Raw genomic sequence first — 13,697 nt, 5'->3', positions numbered from 1 at the left:
TTATGAGCTCAAGGCAAGGGCACGCAAAAGCAGACGGCAAGCAGACGGAATGCAGAAGAAAAGCAGACGAGAAACAGACGATAAGAAAAACGAGTGGGGAAATGGGTGGAAGTTATGTTGTATTTTTTTTTTTTGATATGACAAGGTCCAGCGAGAACAGAAATAAGCAAAATTCACACAATCTTGAAAAAGCAGAATAGTAAAAGAGACGAAAAACAAAACACGGCGATGCACCTGAGTATAGGGGGTGGGTACCAGGAATAGTTGTTCTAAGAGGTTGGAACCGATGAGTCAGGCGAACAAAAGGAGATAAATAAAACCACGATGTACGACGCATTGAAAAGCAGCCGGCTAAAAGAAATACAGGGTGGAAGAGAGAAGGGGGACATGGGAGAGGGGGGGCATCGGAAACGGGGGTGAAAAGACCAGCCAAATAAAAAAATTCAAGTTCACGTCTGCGGCGGATGCATTTTGTAAGTGCCAAGCACGAACGTTAGGTGACACTCTGAAAAAAAAAAAGAAATGTGTATGACGAGACTCCTGGACAGAAAAAAAATATATATATGGGCATACTGACTCAACGGGTTTCCGTACAGCGTCGAGCTTGTGCCTCTCCCCCCCCCCCTCCGCCCCCCGTCACGGGCATTATGAAAGTTAAATACTTTGGAGATTAAAGCCGGAGGGAATATAGAAGTGAGAAGCGAAACGAAAGGATTGGGGGGATTATGGGCGTTTTATCTTCGTAGATAAAAGAGAAAGGCAAAAAAGAAAAGCTACAAAGGCCTACAAAACTACAGAAGAAAAAGAAAACAGTACGACATACTTTATGCGAAAGGTGAGATGAGGGGAGGGGAGATAAAAGGCTTGGTTATGAAAAACTCGAGACAACTTCAATGCATTTCCGGCGAGGCATGCCACAAGCTTCGGGTCATCGGCAGCCCTATTCCCAGAATCGGAACTTAAGAAACACGTTGCGGCTATGAGTGACGCTGTGTATGCTCCGCACCACTCGGAAATTGCTTATTTGTGGATTTCGTTACTTTCTCGGCGCACACGGAATGCGTCCTGCACATTCAACGAAAGTATGGGCTTTCGATACAGTATTTTCCATGATGTTCTTTAATGCGTGGTGCCCAGTGTAACGCCGAATTTAAGCCTATAAAAAAAAGAATACAATTTCAGCGATAACTCCGGCTGATAAGCTCACTTGAGGCGACAGTTGCAGTTCTTGAGAGTGTACGGCCACACCTGGATGTATGGATGTTGAGTGCTTAAACATCAAGGGCTAAGCATGGCAAGCTCAGACAACTGGACGGTTGACCATTCCCAGAGGAAAAGGTGGTTCCGGCGCAACCGACCACCCATCGGCGTACAGTGCATCGATTTGACATTACCGAAGAATGTGTTTGCAGTTGCGAGTATGCCGATCAGTGCGTAATCATAGCGAGCACAAGGCCATTGCCTCTGACGTTACCAAGTGCCAACGAGTAATGCAATAAAGTCTTCAACCACAAGTTTTCTTACCGCGGTGTTCAACAGCACCGCTGGTCAATCACCTTCGCAGAGAGGAATGGCCTTGGATTTCCTTTTAGTGCCAAAGCGTTATGTGCCCCCCCTTCCCCCTTTTACGCGAAAATCTGTCGCCGTGACCGAAAGGTGGTACCAAAAAGTGCCTGCCGGGATTTATCGCTCATGGCCAACGCCGACGACGACGGCTTTTCTGCGAGACGAGCTCCTTAACGCTGTCGCGTTAATATGGCCGACGCTGCAGAGCAAAAGAACGCGTCGCGATCTGCTCGGACTGACGTCACTTTCTCGGGAAGGTTCCTGTGAACCAAAGTAAATTAATGCCTTCGAAAAGGAAAATTTGGTAAACGTAGGTCCGGGAGTGGAGTAGAACCCGCGGGGCTTCGTGGTTCGGGACGAGCGCGCTTCCCAGACGTCACAGCGGCTCCACGGTTCTGGTTGACCTGAAGGTGTGACGTGTTCGATGACGCGTGCGTCTTATTGCACACGTCACGTCGAGCACGGTGCAAGCGAGCGCGTTGAGACGCGCTTGGCGCGTTTTTGATTTGGTCTTCCCTATACACTCGCGGACTACTTTCTGTGGCAATGAAGGGGAAAGCTACGGGCGCGTGGCCGCTGCACATGTGTTACTGCGCCATGCAAGTAGTCCGGCAGCGTTTGACAGTGCCTTTGGTTGCTCGGAACAGACGACGAATCGACGCAGGTTCCACGTGTGACGGTTTCGCGTTTGCCCACTGTGGCGGAAGGGAGAAGCCGCAAAAAAAATTGGAGGCTTATCAAGGTTAAGCCCAGTGGATGCGAAGCATGTATCACGTGATGCAGCGATGGTGGCGCCGCCGCCGCGTCGCGCGCGACGGCGCGAACCGAAGCGTGGAGGCCTCCGCCGGGCGACGTCCGACGGCGCGATATGAGGCCCCATCTGCAGCCGCTGTGACGTCATCACGTGACGTCACATCTTGTGATCTCACTTCAGGGTCAATGGTGGCCACCGCCGGGAGGCGACCGACGGCGCGATATGAGGCCCCATCTGCAGCCGGTGTGACGTCATCACGTGACGTCATGTCACGTAACCTACTTGAAGGTCACTTGAAGGTCAATGGTGGCCACCGCCGGGAGGCGACCGACGGCGCGATATGAGGCCCCATCTGCAGCCTGTGTGACGTCATCACGTGACGTCATGTCACGTGACCCCACTTCAGGGTCAATGGTGGACACCGCCGCGCGTCGCGCGAAGGCCCGAAACCTACGTTAGTATGCTTCGCATAATAAGTAAACTTTTACATTGAGCGGCGTGTTTTATCTTATTCGACTGTTGCCAATCAGGCGTTTATGTTTTCTCTTCCCCGGCTTAAACTATGACGTGGGCGAAAACGCGGGACTCTTTTTCAGAAGCGCTCTCATTTGTGCGCGCTTTGCCCCCGTAGCTTTGCCTTCATTGCCACAGAAAGTTGTCCGCGAGTGTAAGCGCAGTTATAAAACGCACGCGAGAGCTTGCGTGGGCAAGGAACGCGCAAAAAAAAATAACATACATTACACCAAGTGGACTATGATGCGTTCCCATTCCCACACGTAAGCAGTCTTTAAGTGTCTTGGCCTAATATTGATCTCTGCTCAAGGATAGCTTATTCTCAATGCAAAGAACGTTATCTTCCACTGCTGAATATTACGCCACCGTATAGCCCAGTGACTACGGAACTGCGCCGCTTAGCTCGAGGTATCGGGTTCGCGGCCGCATTTCTATGGAGGAGAAATGCAAACACGCTTGTATAGGCAGGTTTACGTGCACGTTCACTAACTGTAGGTGGTGAGAATTAATCAGCGCAGTTTCCGACTACGCCGCGCCTCGTAATCAGATAGTTATGGCGCGTGAAAAATCTATAATTTCGCTTAGCTGGTCCGATGTGGCCTCCAAAATCCGTGGACAGACGCCACCGCCCTCGGAGTCTGCGTGACGCGTGAAATTAAAAACAAAGTATCACGCGAATTCTCTGCCTCCGAAGGTGCGTTATATGGGGTCAGCTTGACCGGCTCACAACCAGCCTGCGAACTGTCCATTACGTGAAACTGATGTACAGATTTTTCTTTTTATTCGTCCTCGGCAAAAATTTTTATCTTGCCCTCAAGGGTGAGAGTGTCATCTATGAGCCAAACTACAACCCTTCAGGGTGCAAAAAAAAAAGTTTTGTTGTTATATGTCAAGCAGGTAATTAGGTTCTATGTGCAAGTAACTGCGACGCGTACATTTGCATTTGTTTTCATCCTATGCAGGCTTGTAATTTCTTTTTGCAAAGTCTGTGTTTATGCGCCGCAATTCTTTCCGTTTTTATTACTCTGCAATAAGTTTGTGCACTTCACTGGTCACGAGCTAAGCCGAAATGCAATCACCAAATGAGGCAGGTGCATAGTGTGAGACATATGTACGCAACAATGACGCTTCCGATTTAAAAAAAAAAGAAAGTAAGAAAATAGAAATGAAACCCCAATGAAATTGTGTATTAGTGCCCTTCGAGAAACACGAGAAGCGATATCGCGTGAGTAAGGACAACATGAGCAAAGTTGTGGCAGGATCTGTATAATAACGGTCACATTACGCACGAGGCGAAAGAAGAAAGAAATCTGGGTTGATGGGGCTCAACGTCGCAGGCCACTTCCTCAGCAGAGGTTAGACGAATACATCACGCATCATGACCAAGTGTCCGCGTGATTAGTATACCGATAGCGATAGCGCGACGCTAATTACCTACCCTGTGACTACAACAGTAGCTAGGGGATTGACGTAAAGCTTTTTTTTTTCATTCCAAATCTATCATCAGCCCTTACGGACAGAAGAAAATGTGTCGGGCTCAGCCCATGTGAGTCGGAGCTAGCCACTCTGATCGATCACGTGGGCTATTAGTGGACTAGAAATAAACACAGATTGGTGTAGTTTTGCGTTATCGCGGCTCCATATTTTTCTACAGCCTTATGAGCTTTCGCTTTTATCCCAAACGATCTCGACAATTTCACGGCGTGGAGAGTGCGAGCATTTGGGACGCTGTGCACGTGTATACACTCGGTCCGCATATGACGGCACACGTCTTGTGTTTCGCCAAGCCTTGGGCAACATCTCCGAGTCCATACGGTGAATTCGCGAGGTCGCTTGCTCAAGTCAATTGTTCTAAAAAAAAGCATTCAGATTTCACGCAGATTCAGAAATCAGAATTCAGACGCAGATATCACGAAGTATTACCTTCTTAATCGCAGGGTTTACAGTTTGCCGCATCCTAAACTAAACATGGCTCAGGCACTTACATTACGCTTACTGCAGACTGGTACTTATCCTTGCCCACGGACACTGAACATGTTTTATCCAGAGACGTATACAGAGCCTTATTGCCAAGATTGTGGTGCTTTAGCCACGCTCGAACACATGCTCTGGTCTTGCGAAAGAATTGAAGACTCGGCGATCAAGGATGCGTCCAGGTGGAAGGCTGCACTTCGCAGCCCGGACCAGGATGAACAATTCTGGGCTGTACAGCAGGCTCACGACGTGGCCGTGAGGCTCGGCCTTCCGGTCCCGACGTGGGAGCGGCCCGCTTAGTGATTAATTATCACTACTTGCTGGACCAAATACAGTTTCACTTCCTTCCTTCCTTCACGCACTCTGGGAATAGATGTTGTGCGAAGCATTGGACAGGTAGCTGACTATTCAGCATCGCCTTGCGTTTCAGCAAAGCGTTAGATGGGCGGACGCGTAAGGCGAGCGAATGAGCGTGTGATGCGAGTGTGCATGTGACGTCAGCCGCAAGACAATGGTGATGACCACGGACACGACACCTGCCGTGATGGCGTATAGTGGCTTTGGCGCTTAGCTGCTAAGCCCTCAAGGTTGCGGGATCAAATCCCGACCGCAGCGACCGCATTTCGAGGGGGGCGAAATGCAAAAAAAAAGAATACCCGTGTACCGTGAATTGAGTGCACGTTAAGGAAGCTCCAGGTGTTCAAAATTAACTCGGAGTCCCCCACTACGACGTTCCGCACGATCATATCGAAGTTTTGGCAAGTAAAAACCTCAGAATTAATTTTCTTTAACGACGGACACGACCATGGTGTGACGGCAGGGCCATGAAGAATTATTTTCAAAACATTGAGCCTTCTTTTTTTTTTGAGGAACTAATCGTGATTTCTTGTGACCGTCTAACAGCTCTAGTGGGACGATCCCAAAGCGCGTGCGGTCTAGAACAGTGGTAAAGGCAGCAAGGCGGTACGGTACTACCGCGCGGTGGTACCACACAGTGCCACGGTGGTTAAGAGCAGCGTGCTCGCATTCTTCCCGCGTGACAGCTAGCCTTTTGAGACGTTGTCGTTGGGACGCTGCACCGGTGGTCGAAGACGCAGACGCTGCGTTTGAGACGCTGCCCCTCTTGCCGCACGCGCTACCATGCGGTACCAAACTGGTGCTTGAGGAAGTGGCACTCCAAGTGCCTCGTTTACTCCCGCGTACGGGTGCACGGCACGGCGGTGAGGAGAGCGACAGCCATAGCACACAGTGCCACAGATAACCACCTCCCAAAGCATGCTAAGCGCATCGTCGCATAGTAACCGGGGTTTAGTTCGTCACAAAATTTCGCTACTTAGGCGAGGAAATGTTGCGACCTGCTCCGTTGCGACCCGTGCCCATCCCGGAGCAGGTCGCACCGCGTCTACGTAGCGTGGTCGGACCCCGCTGATGGTAGTCCAGCACAGCATGTGAAAGCTATTTCATGGGCCGAAACTACGGTATGATTACGAGGCACGCAGCAGTAGGGCACTCGGAATAATTTTCGATGCGAAAGCATCAAATGGCCCGTTGAACGAAAAGGCGGGCGTCGGTAGGAGCGAAACGGCTCCTAAATTCCCATTGGCTGCGACGCCGCGTCACATATTTCTTAGGCTGTGTTTTGAGCGTATTGGTTCGGTATCTAACCGAGTCACGGAATGACCTGCAAACGCTGGTCACAGACCGCTGTAGAGCTGTTTTTATGGCCGACAAGATCCGTTGCCCCCGAGCCGTTATTGTTTCTACCTTCCTAAATCGTATTTATGTTCCCGTTTCGTTCCGTGTTCCGTCTGTGGCGAAATCGGGTGTCTGGTTATCTTGTTTACCATTTTTCAATCGAAGCTTGTATTGGCCCACGAGTGACGTTGTCGCGGTCGCGCAAAAAAAATTAACGCTCTTGCTCCCAGAGCAGTGCAGGCGCGCGAAAGGGCGGTTTGATGAGTTGACAGCTGCGCTGGCACCGGAGCGTGAGTCATTAGACAGTAGACAGTAGACAGTTTTAGTTACACGTACGTAGAGGCTTTGCGTACGTAGAGCGTCTACGTGTGAGCAGTACGCATGCGCAGAACGTAGCGGGCGCTCGCGCCTCTCACGGACGTACGTGAGATTCAATTCTTTGCGTGCGCTTCTTGCGCACGTAGACAGCTTCGCGCGGGAGTTCCTCGAGATCACGAACAAGCGATAGCGGTCCGCGCGCGCGCAGACGGCTCGCATCGAAACACGGCGACAGGATTGAATTGGCTACCGCCGTGTTCACATTTCCCGATAGATGGGGCTACGGAGTCCCTCTTGGCGTGCGTCGCGTACGTGTAGCTAAAAGCGTTTCAGATGGCGTGCACGTAAGGTACGTAGGCTTTTCACGTTTGCGTACGTGAAGCCTCTACGTAAGTGTAACTAAAACTGTCTATTAGCAAGTATTCCAACTCCATATGCGTGCGCTCACGCCACGCGCGCTACCACTCAGAGCCGTTTCGCTTCCGCCGGGGAGGGAAATGGCAGGAAAGGGCTTCGCGCACGCTGCACCGGTTTCGTTTCCGTTCAGTTCAGTCACGGAAAGCAGATGGGAAGGCCACGCGTTGTGCGTTCCCCCGAGGAACGGGCAGCGTTCGACGAGCGGCGGCGAGAACTCGCCCGTGAAAGGGCTCGCCGTGGGCGCGCCGATCCAGCCGTTAGAGTCGCCTGAGCCTAGACAATCCGAAGGCAACGAGAGGATCCCGAGCTCAGGCAGCGGGAGGCCGAAGCAATCCGGCGCCATTGCCTGTGGGTTACTTAACGGTGACGACGGTCACGTGCACACAACGCAAGCTTCGTTTACTCCCATTTTCCGGTAGAGAATGGTTGGTCAATTTTTTTTTATTTGTCGCGTCGTTATTACGCTCTGTGTTCTGGGTACTCTGTCTGGATTCTGGTGAACCGTCATCGGTTTCTTCACGATGGCTCTTCACGAAGCTCGGTTGGCGGTCCGCCACGGTTAGCGGTCTAACCGCCGTTTCAGATGCCGAGTAATAGCGGTAACCGCGTCTAGCAATAACCACAGTTACGATAACCGCGGTTAAGATCGCCCGTGTAACGGGGTCATTAGTCCCAGTTAGATTCTGCGGCAGTCAGTTGGGCACGATAGCGTTTGAAACAGAACAGCACGGTTTTCACGGGGACTGCAGGGAAAACTTCAGTAGCAAGTCAGCGCTTGTCCGTGTCGTTCTCCCTGCTGTTCTGTTTCAAATATACCCGCCGTGGTTGCTCAGTGCCTATAGTGTTGGGCTGCTGAGCGCAAGGTCGCGGGATCGAATTCCGGCCATGGCGGCCGCATTTCGATGGGGGGCAAAATGCGAAAACACCCGTGTGCTTAGATTTAGGTGCACGTTTAAAGAACCCCAGGTGGTCAAAATTTCGGGAGTCCCTCACTATATGGCGTGCCTCATAATCAGAAAGTGGTTTTGGCACGTAAAAACCCACAATTTATAATTTATATTTGTTTCAAATATGGCTTACCGACTCGCCCAAACGTCCGTTTTAACGATAGCGTGACGTCACGGATCGGAGTGCACCGGCTTTCAGCTATCCAGGAGGCGTCGGCCAAGCGTCTCAGTGCGTTCGCTTGCCCGCGTAGAGCTCACAGCTCAAGGACCGCTCAGCGACGTTCAATTAGACATTAAGGCGGTTAGGTGTGCTCGCATTTTTACAATCTACAGGTTGATGCACGAGCTTTTGAGGCATGGTTCATGGCCGCTTTTTGCCTTTCGTCCCCGTGGAAATGCGGCCGCCACGGCCACGAGCAACTTGTTGCTGTACGCGTGAACTGATAAGCAAGGATAATATTTACTATTATTCGCGAATTTCATTCCTGGATCTGTGGCTATCTGTAAGCGGGTGTGTAAGCGCGTGTGATTTCCCTACGACGTCAGGCGTGAAGCGAGCTGACAAGGAAATTTATTGACCCGTAGGCACGCTTACAACAGTGGTATGAACGAGAAGTACAATATAAAGTACATCACATCTAATACATCATACTTGATGTAAACAAAACAGATTAACAAATGAAATAATAAAAGGTGTCTACTTGACACTGGCTTTGCCACACACAACAACAACAACAACAACAACAACAACAACAACAACAAGAAAACTCATGGCCGCATCCACGCAAAAGCATTATTGTCAGCCTCGAATTTATGAAAGGTACCCGGGGCACATACAGATACAGTCTGAACTCAGGCAACAGAATCCGCCTTTTGCGACGCCGAACTGCGCATGCGCAGTGCCCTAGCTGCTGAGGAGCGAAGCGATTTGGCAGGCGCTAGAGCAGACGGCGGACGGCCGGGGCAGGCGCTGCAATTCTCAGCTGCGCTATTCTCGCTGCCGCGCGCACGGCACGCCTTCCTAACATATTGACATCGAAATTTGGCGCGATGCCAATGTCGTGTGTCGCGTACGGCTGCAGTTCACGTGACAGTCCCAGCAGGACAGTGCGCTTTTTCCGATTTCCGTCGGTAAAACGAGATCGACAGCGCCGTGAAGCCTGGATTAGGGCTGTGAAGCGGCAAGATGCGCAAGGGCGTCCATGGCAGCCGTCAGCAGCATCTCGACTCTGCGGGAAGCACTTTGTGACAGGTATGCATCCACATACGTAGTTCTCTGTTTTTGTCGTTACTGACTCATACGAATAATCTCGAGAAAGACGCAAATGTGTTTGAGCTAGCGAAACAAACGTTCTCTTGCTCGCGCGAGCCGGCCGAGTGAAACGCGGTGCTTTCTTTTAAATTCTTTTTTGTCGTCATCTCTGTGCGGCCGCCGCGTTGTGCTTTACTTTGTTTTTTTTGCTGTCATCTCTGTGCGGCCGCCGCTAGAACGCCGTCTTTAGCAACTTTACACCGTGCACACTTTTACTACTTCATAAGCGTTCAGCGAGTGCTCGTGATGTCGGCGTAGTTATCCGTTGGAGCCAAGCGCGCCTGCACTGCCGGGCAGATTTGGAAACGGCGTGCACTGTTTAAGTAGCTGATGGTGCTAGTTAGCAATCGCTGCTATTTGTCGTTTCATCATTCTTGTCGACACCGAGCATAGTAATATTTCTTGAAGAAAGCTTATGTTCGTTTAGCGAATAGCGATGTAGTACGGTTTGTACTATGGCTCATTTTCCCGTGCTGCGCTTTCTGGAGTCGAGTGGCGCGTCTTATTGTGTAACGGACACATTCCAGGGGCACCTTCACTGTCACCCAGACATCCGGACTTCATACCGACGCTGTTCGTGTATACAGACCAGTTCAGAAAGAAGGACGCGGTCGACCGCCATGTTCGTACCGCGGCGCGTTCCAAGAGGAAAACAGGCGCTCCACCAACAGCAGGTATCACCGGTTCTGGGCATACTGGCCATTTTCTGGCATTTTTGTAGGTGTACATATACTTTATGTGGGTAAAACACGTATGCAAACTGACATTCTGTTGGCCTCCCCATTGCCTGTGTATGTACGCCAAGCACTATGGCACACTATATAGGAATATATGCAGTGGTGAAACGTGATATTTGCCCTAAGAACTACACTTCATGCCCTATCCGAGTCATGCGTTTTTGTGTGTACTCATACTATTTTATTACACACTTTACGTCACAGGTACAGAGGTTTCAGGTCAAGGAGGAACTTGTAAAGGTCGCAGTGATGGGGAACCAGACATGTCCTGTGTTCAGGGTGAGCAGTGGCTTTTGAACTAATGGCAAGCACACTGTCACATTATGCAGCTGGAAATGTTTTCTGAGGCTCACCTTATGTTGCTCATTGCGAGTCTTGCACGTTTGCGACATATGAATTATCCATAATTTGCTTTCAGGTGACCAGGTCATTAGAGTAGTGCACTCCGCACAAAGTGTGAATGCTCAGAGTAAATGTCAGTGTTCAATGAATTGTGTCTAAAGCAATAGCGTCACTTTATTGCATTTGTTGATGCAAATGCAGGTGCAGACTCTTCATTCGACGAGGAAGGAGCAGCTGATGCACTCTTGCTGCTTGCAACATCCCCAATGCTCACTGAGCCACAGGAGGTCCTAGAGCCAACACCCTTAAGCAGAGAGGAGAACACTGACCACCTATTAACTGAAAATGTGGCATTACAACGGAAAGTCAGGGATCTAGAACTGCAATGCAGAAAGCTAAAACGCTGCACGTTTTCTGTGGATACTATTCACAAATCGTCTTTTAAGTTTTATACAGGACTGCAAAGTAAGGAACAGTTTGAAGCACTCTTTAAGCACATTGAAAAAAATGCAGAACGCATGGTTTATTGGGATGGAGGAAAAACACAAGCAAAGGAAAGACAGCTCTCCAAGCGCGAAGAACTTTTCATGGTGCTGTATAGGCTCAGGACCGGTGTTTGTGCCAAGGAAGTGGCTCGAATCTTTGGAATTTCTCAGTCATGCCTTAGTCGCATCTTTTGTACATGGGTAATTTTTCTCGATAAAGAGCTCTCAGCATTGACAAGGTTTCCCACATTAGCAGAGATCAAAAGGCACATGCCAATGGCATTCAGTGACTTCTCAAACACTAGAGTCATCCTTGATTGCACAGAGGTGAGAATCCAAAGACCTTCAAAACTACAGGCACAGAGGCATACTTTCTCCTCGTACAAGCATTATAACACGTTCAAAGCACTTGTTGGGGTAACACCAGATGGCTACGTTTCATCTGTGCCAGATTTGTGGGGTGGGCATGTTAGTGATACATAGCGAAGTTGTCGAAAAATCGGGCCTACTGGGTTTATTAGATGCGGGGGACGGTGTGATGGTCGACAAAGGCTTTAGGTTGGAGGGCGTTTTTCCACCATCTATTCAAATCCACATGCCACCATTTAAAATGGGGAACCAATTGTCAGCTAGTGACGTGATTGCCACCCGAAAAATAGCTGGCGCTAGGATCCATGTTGAGCGAGTCATAAGACGTATCAAAGAATTTCATTTTTTAGACAAACCACTGCCAATCAACATGCTCGACATTATTGACAGCATTTTTAGGACTTGCGCCTTTTTGTGCAATTTTCTACAGCCAATCATTTCAATCAATAATGAGAACAAGTAGCCAGCTCGCACATCTCTACTTCAAGTGAGCCTCCTTTACCATGCTTATGACCAGAAGAGACCAGACTGTGTAACAACAGTGTACTCTCATACTATATCACGTGTACTTACGACGACGCTGTCTACTGTGCTACCTTCTGAGGAAATTTGTATTTTCCATCTCTGAATAAATGATACTGCTTTTTCAGTTATCTTCCATGTACACTGCACATTTATTTTGTTATGTCTATAGACGTAACGGCTATAGTTATCACCAATGCTACAGAATTTGCTTAGGCCATGCTATTTCTTTTCATTTTGCCATAGAAAACAAAATACTTCGAAACAGTTTAGCCGAGCTACGAGCCGAGTTTGAAGCTTTTAAGCGCACGGCAAACAACAGCACATCACAGCAACCCATACAAATTGCGGACCACACTTCCAAATCACCACCGCATACGTCACACAAATTGCGGACCACACTTCCAAATCACCACCACAAACATCACTGCAACAAAGTACCGCCTCCAGCACTCATTCGTTAACGCTGCAACAGTTAGCACAAAACATGCAACTAATGTTCGCAGAGCTACACAAACTCAAACGAATGGTAGAAGATGTGCAAACAAAAGCCGCAGCCGTCCCCCGAAAGAGGGTCAGTCAAAGTCCGGGAGCTCCTACCAGGACTCCGAAAGCTATAGAGCACACTGATAGCGACAGTAATATCCATGGATAATATGGCAAGCAACACAAAGAGCGGACACATTGAAATCTGGCAATGGAATTGCTGCACGCTACGCACTAAATTGGCTAATTTCACGCACTACATAGAATCGGCGCCAATCCCTCCCGACGTTATCTGTATTCAGGAAATAGGGAAACAAAAATGGCTGTGGCTTAGGTAAGGTTAAGCCCAGGATGCGAAGCATACTAGCCTTTATTTTAGTTGTTGAACCACTGTTTAGCCTGGTGAACTGCTGTTGCTTGGCTATATTTGGTTCGGCTAGACGAAGAAACAACTCATGCATTACTGCTTCGCCTTCAAGAGTGGAACGCGACAGCGTTCCCGTCGACCCGCCAAGGGGTGTAAGACAATGGGCTACAGGGCAGCGACTACGCGCCCCGCATTGGACGCGTTGAGCGTCGAGCAAAGCAGCGTTCGGCGCGGCAACGAAATGTGCGCCTGAGCAAGAGACGCACGCCTTAGAAACAGCTCGTTTCTAAGGCAACACCGCATTCACTAGAGGCGCTTTTGTACCGCTTTGAAGCATCGTACTCGTGGCTCAGTGGTAGCGTCTCCGTCCCACACTCCGGAGACCCTGGTTCGATTCCCACCCAGCCCGTCTTGCAAGAGTTGAGCCAAAGCCACTTCTCCTCTGTCGTGACGTCACGGTGTCACGTGGTTTCAAGGCGACACCGCCGCGCCTGAGGAGCTGGGTTAAGCTCTCGTAATATGCTTCGCATAAAATCAAAAACTCAAAGGCTACGAGCTTTATGCTCACCCCGACTACCCTCAAGTAGCCACCTTTGCCAAGAAGGATGTCGCGATTAGCGTAAATTATTTTTTCCGGGAACCTATTCAGCACCAGATCTGTGCACCAGCACCAGATCGCTAAATTATCGACCCATCTCTCTAACTAGTCTCCCTTGCAAAATCATGGAACACGTCATCTACTCCCTGATCATAAATCATTTGGACGCGAATCAATTTTTTCATTCGGCACAGCATGGGTTCCGCAAGGGTTTTTCTACCGAAACGCAACTAGCTCTATTTCTACACGACTTACATGTAAACCTTGACTCTAACCAACAAACTGACGCTATTTT

The 13,697-nt window shown here is 49.5% G+C and overlaps 1 protein-coding gene across 1 annotated transcript; it reads left to right on the top strand.

Moving 5' to 3' along the window:
- Window positions 1–9,148: 9,148 nt before the first annotated feature.
- Window positions 9,149–12,082, top strand: LOC135903499 (uncharacterized). The gene is made up of 4 exons (XM_065433816.2): window positions 9,149–9,436; window positions 10,024–10,170; window positions 10,438–10,512; window positions 10,777–12,082. The coding sequence occupies exons 1-4, from the start codon at window positions 9,235–9,237 to the stop codon at window positions 11,541–11,543; spliced, it is 1,191 nt and encodes a 396-aa protein (XP_065289888.2). The 5' UTR covers window positions 9,149–9,234; the 3' UTR covers window positions 11,544–12,082.
- Window positions 12,083–13,697: the final 1,615 nt, after the last annotated feature.

This window comes from Dermacentor albipictus, chromosome 8 (assembly GCF_038994185.2).
Source record: "Dermacentor albipictus isolate Rhodes 1998 colony chromosome 8, USDA_Dalb.pri_finalv2, whole genome shotgun sequence".
NCBI lineage: Eukaryota > Metazoa > Arthropoda > Arachnida > Ixodida > Ixodidae > Dermacentor > Dermacentor albipictus.
Note: the sequence above shows the minus strand (reverse complement) of the source record. Positions and strands in the feature narration are given on the sequence as shown.

Bases quoted from the DNA above. Each gene is read 5' to 3' on its own strand.
- LOC135903499 (XM_065433816.2), top strand. From the start codon at position 9,235: ATGCCAATGTCGTGTGTCGCGTACGGCTGCAGTTCACGTGACAGTCCC. The intron at 10,171-10,437 runs GTATCACCGGTT...TTTACGTCACAG, and splicing joins AGGCGCTCCACCAACAGCAG to GTACAGAGGTTTCAGGTCAA. The intron at 10,513-10,776 runs GTGAGCAGTGGC...ATGCAAATGCAG, and splicing joins AGACATGTCCTGTGTTCAGG to GTGCAGACTCTTCATTCGAC.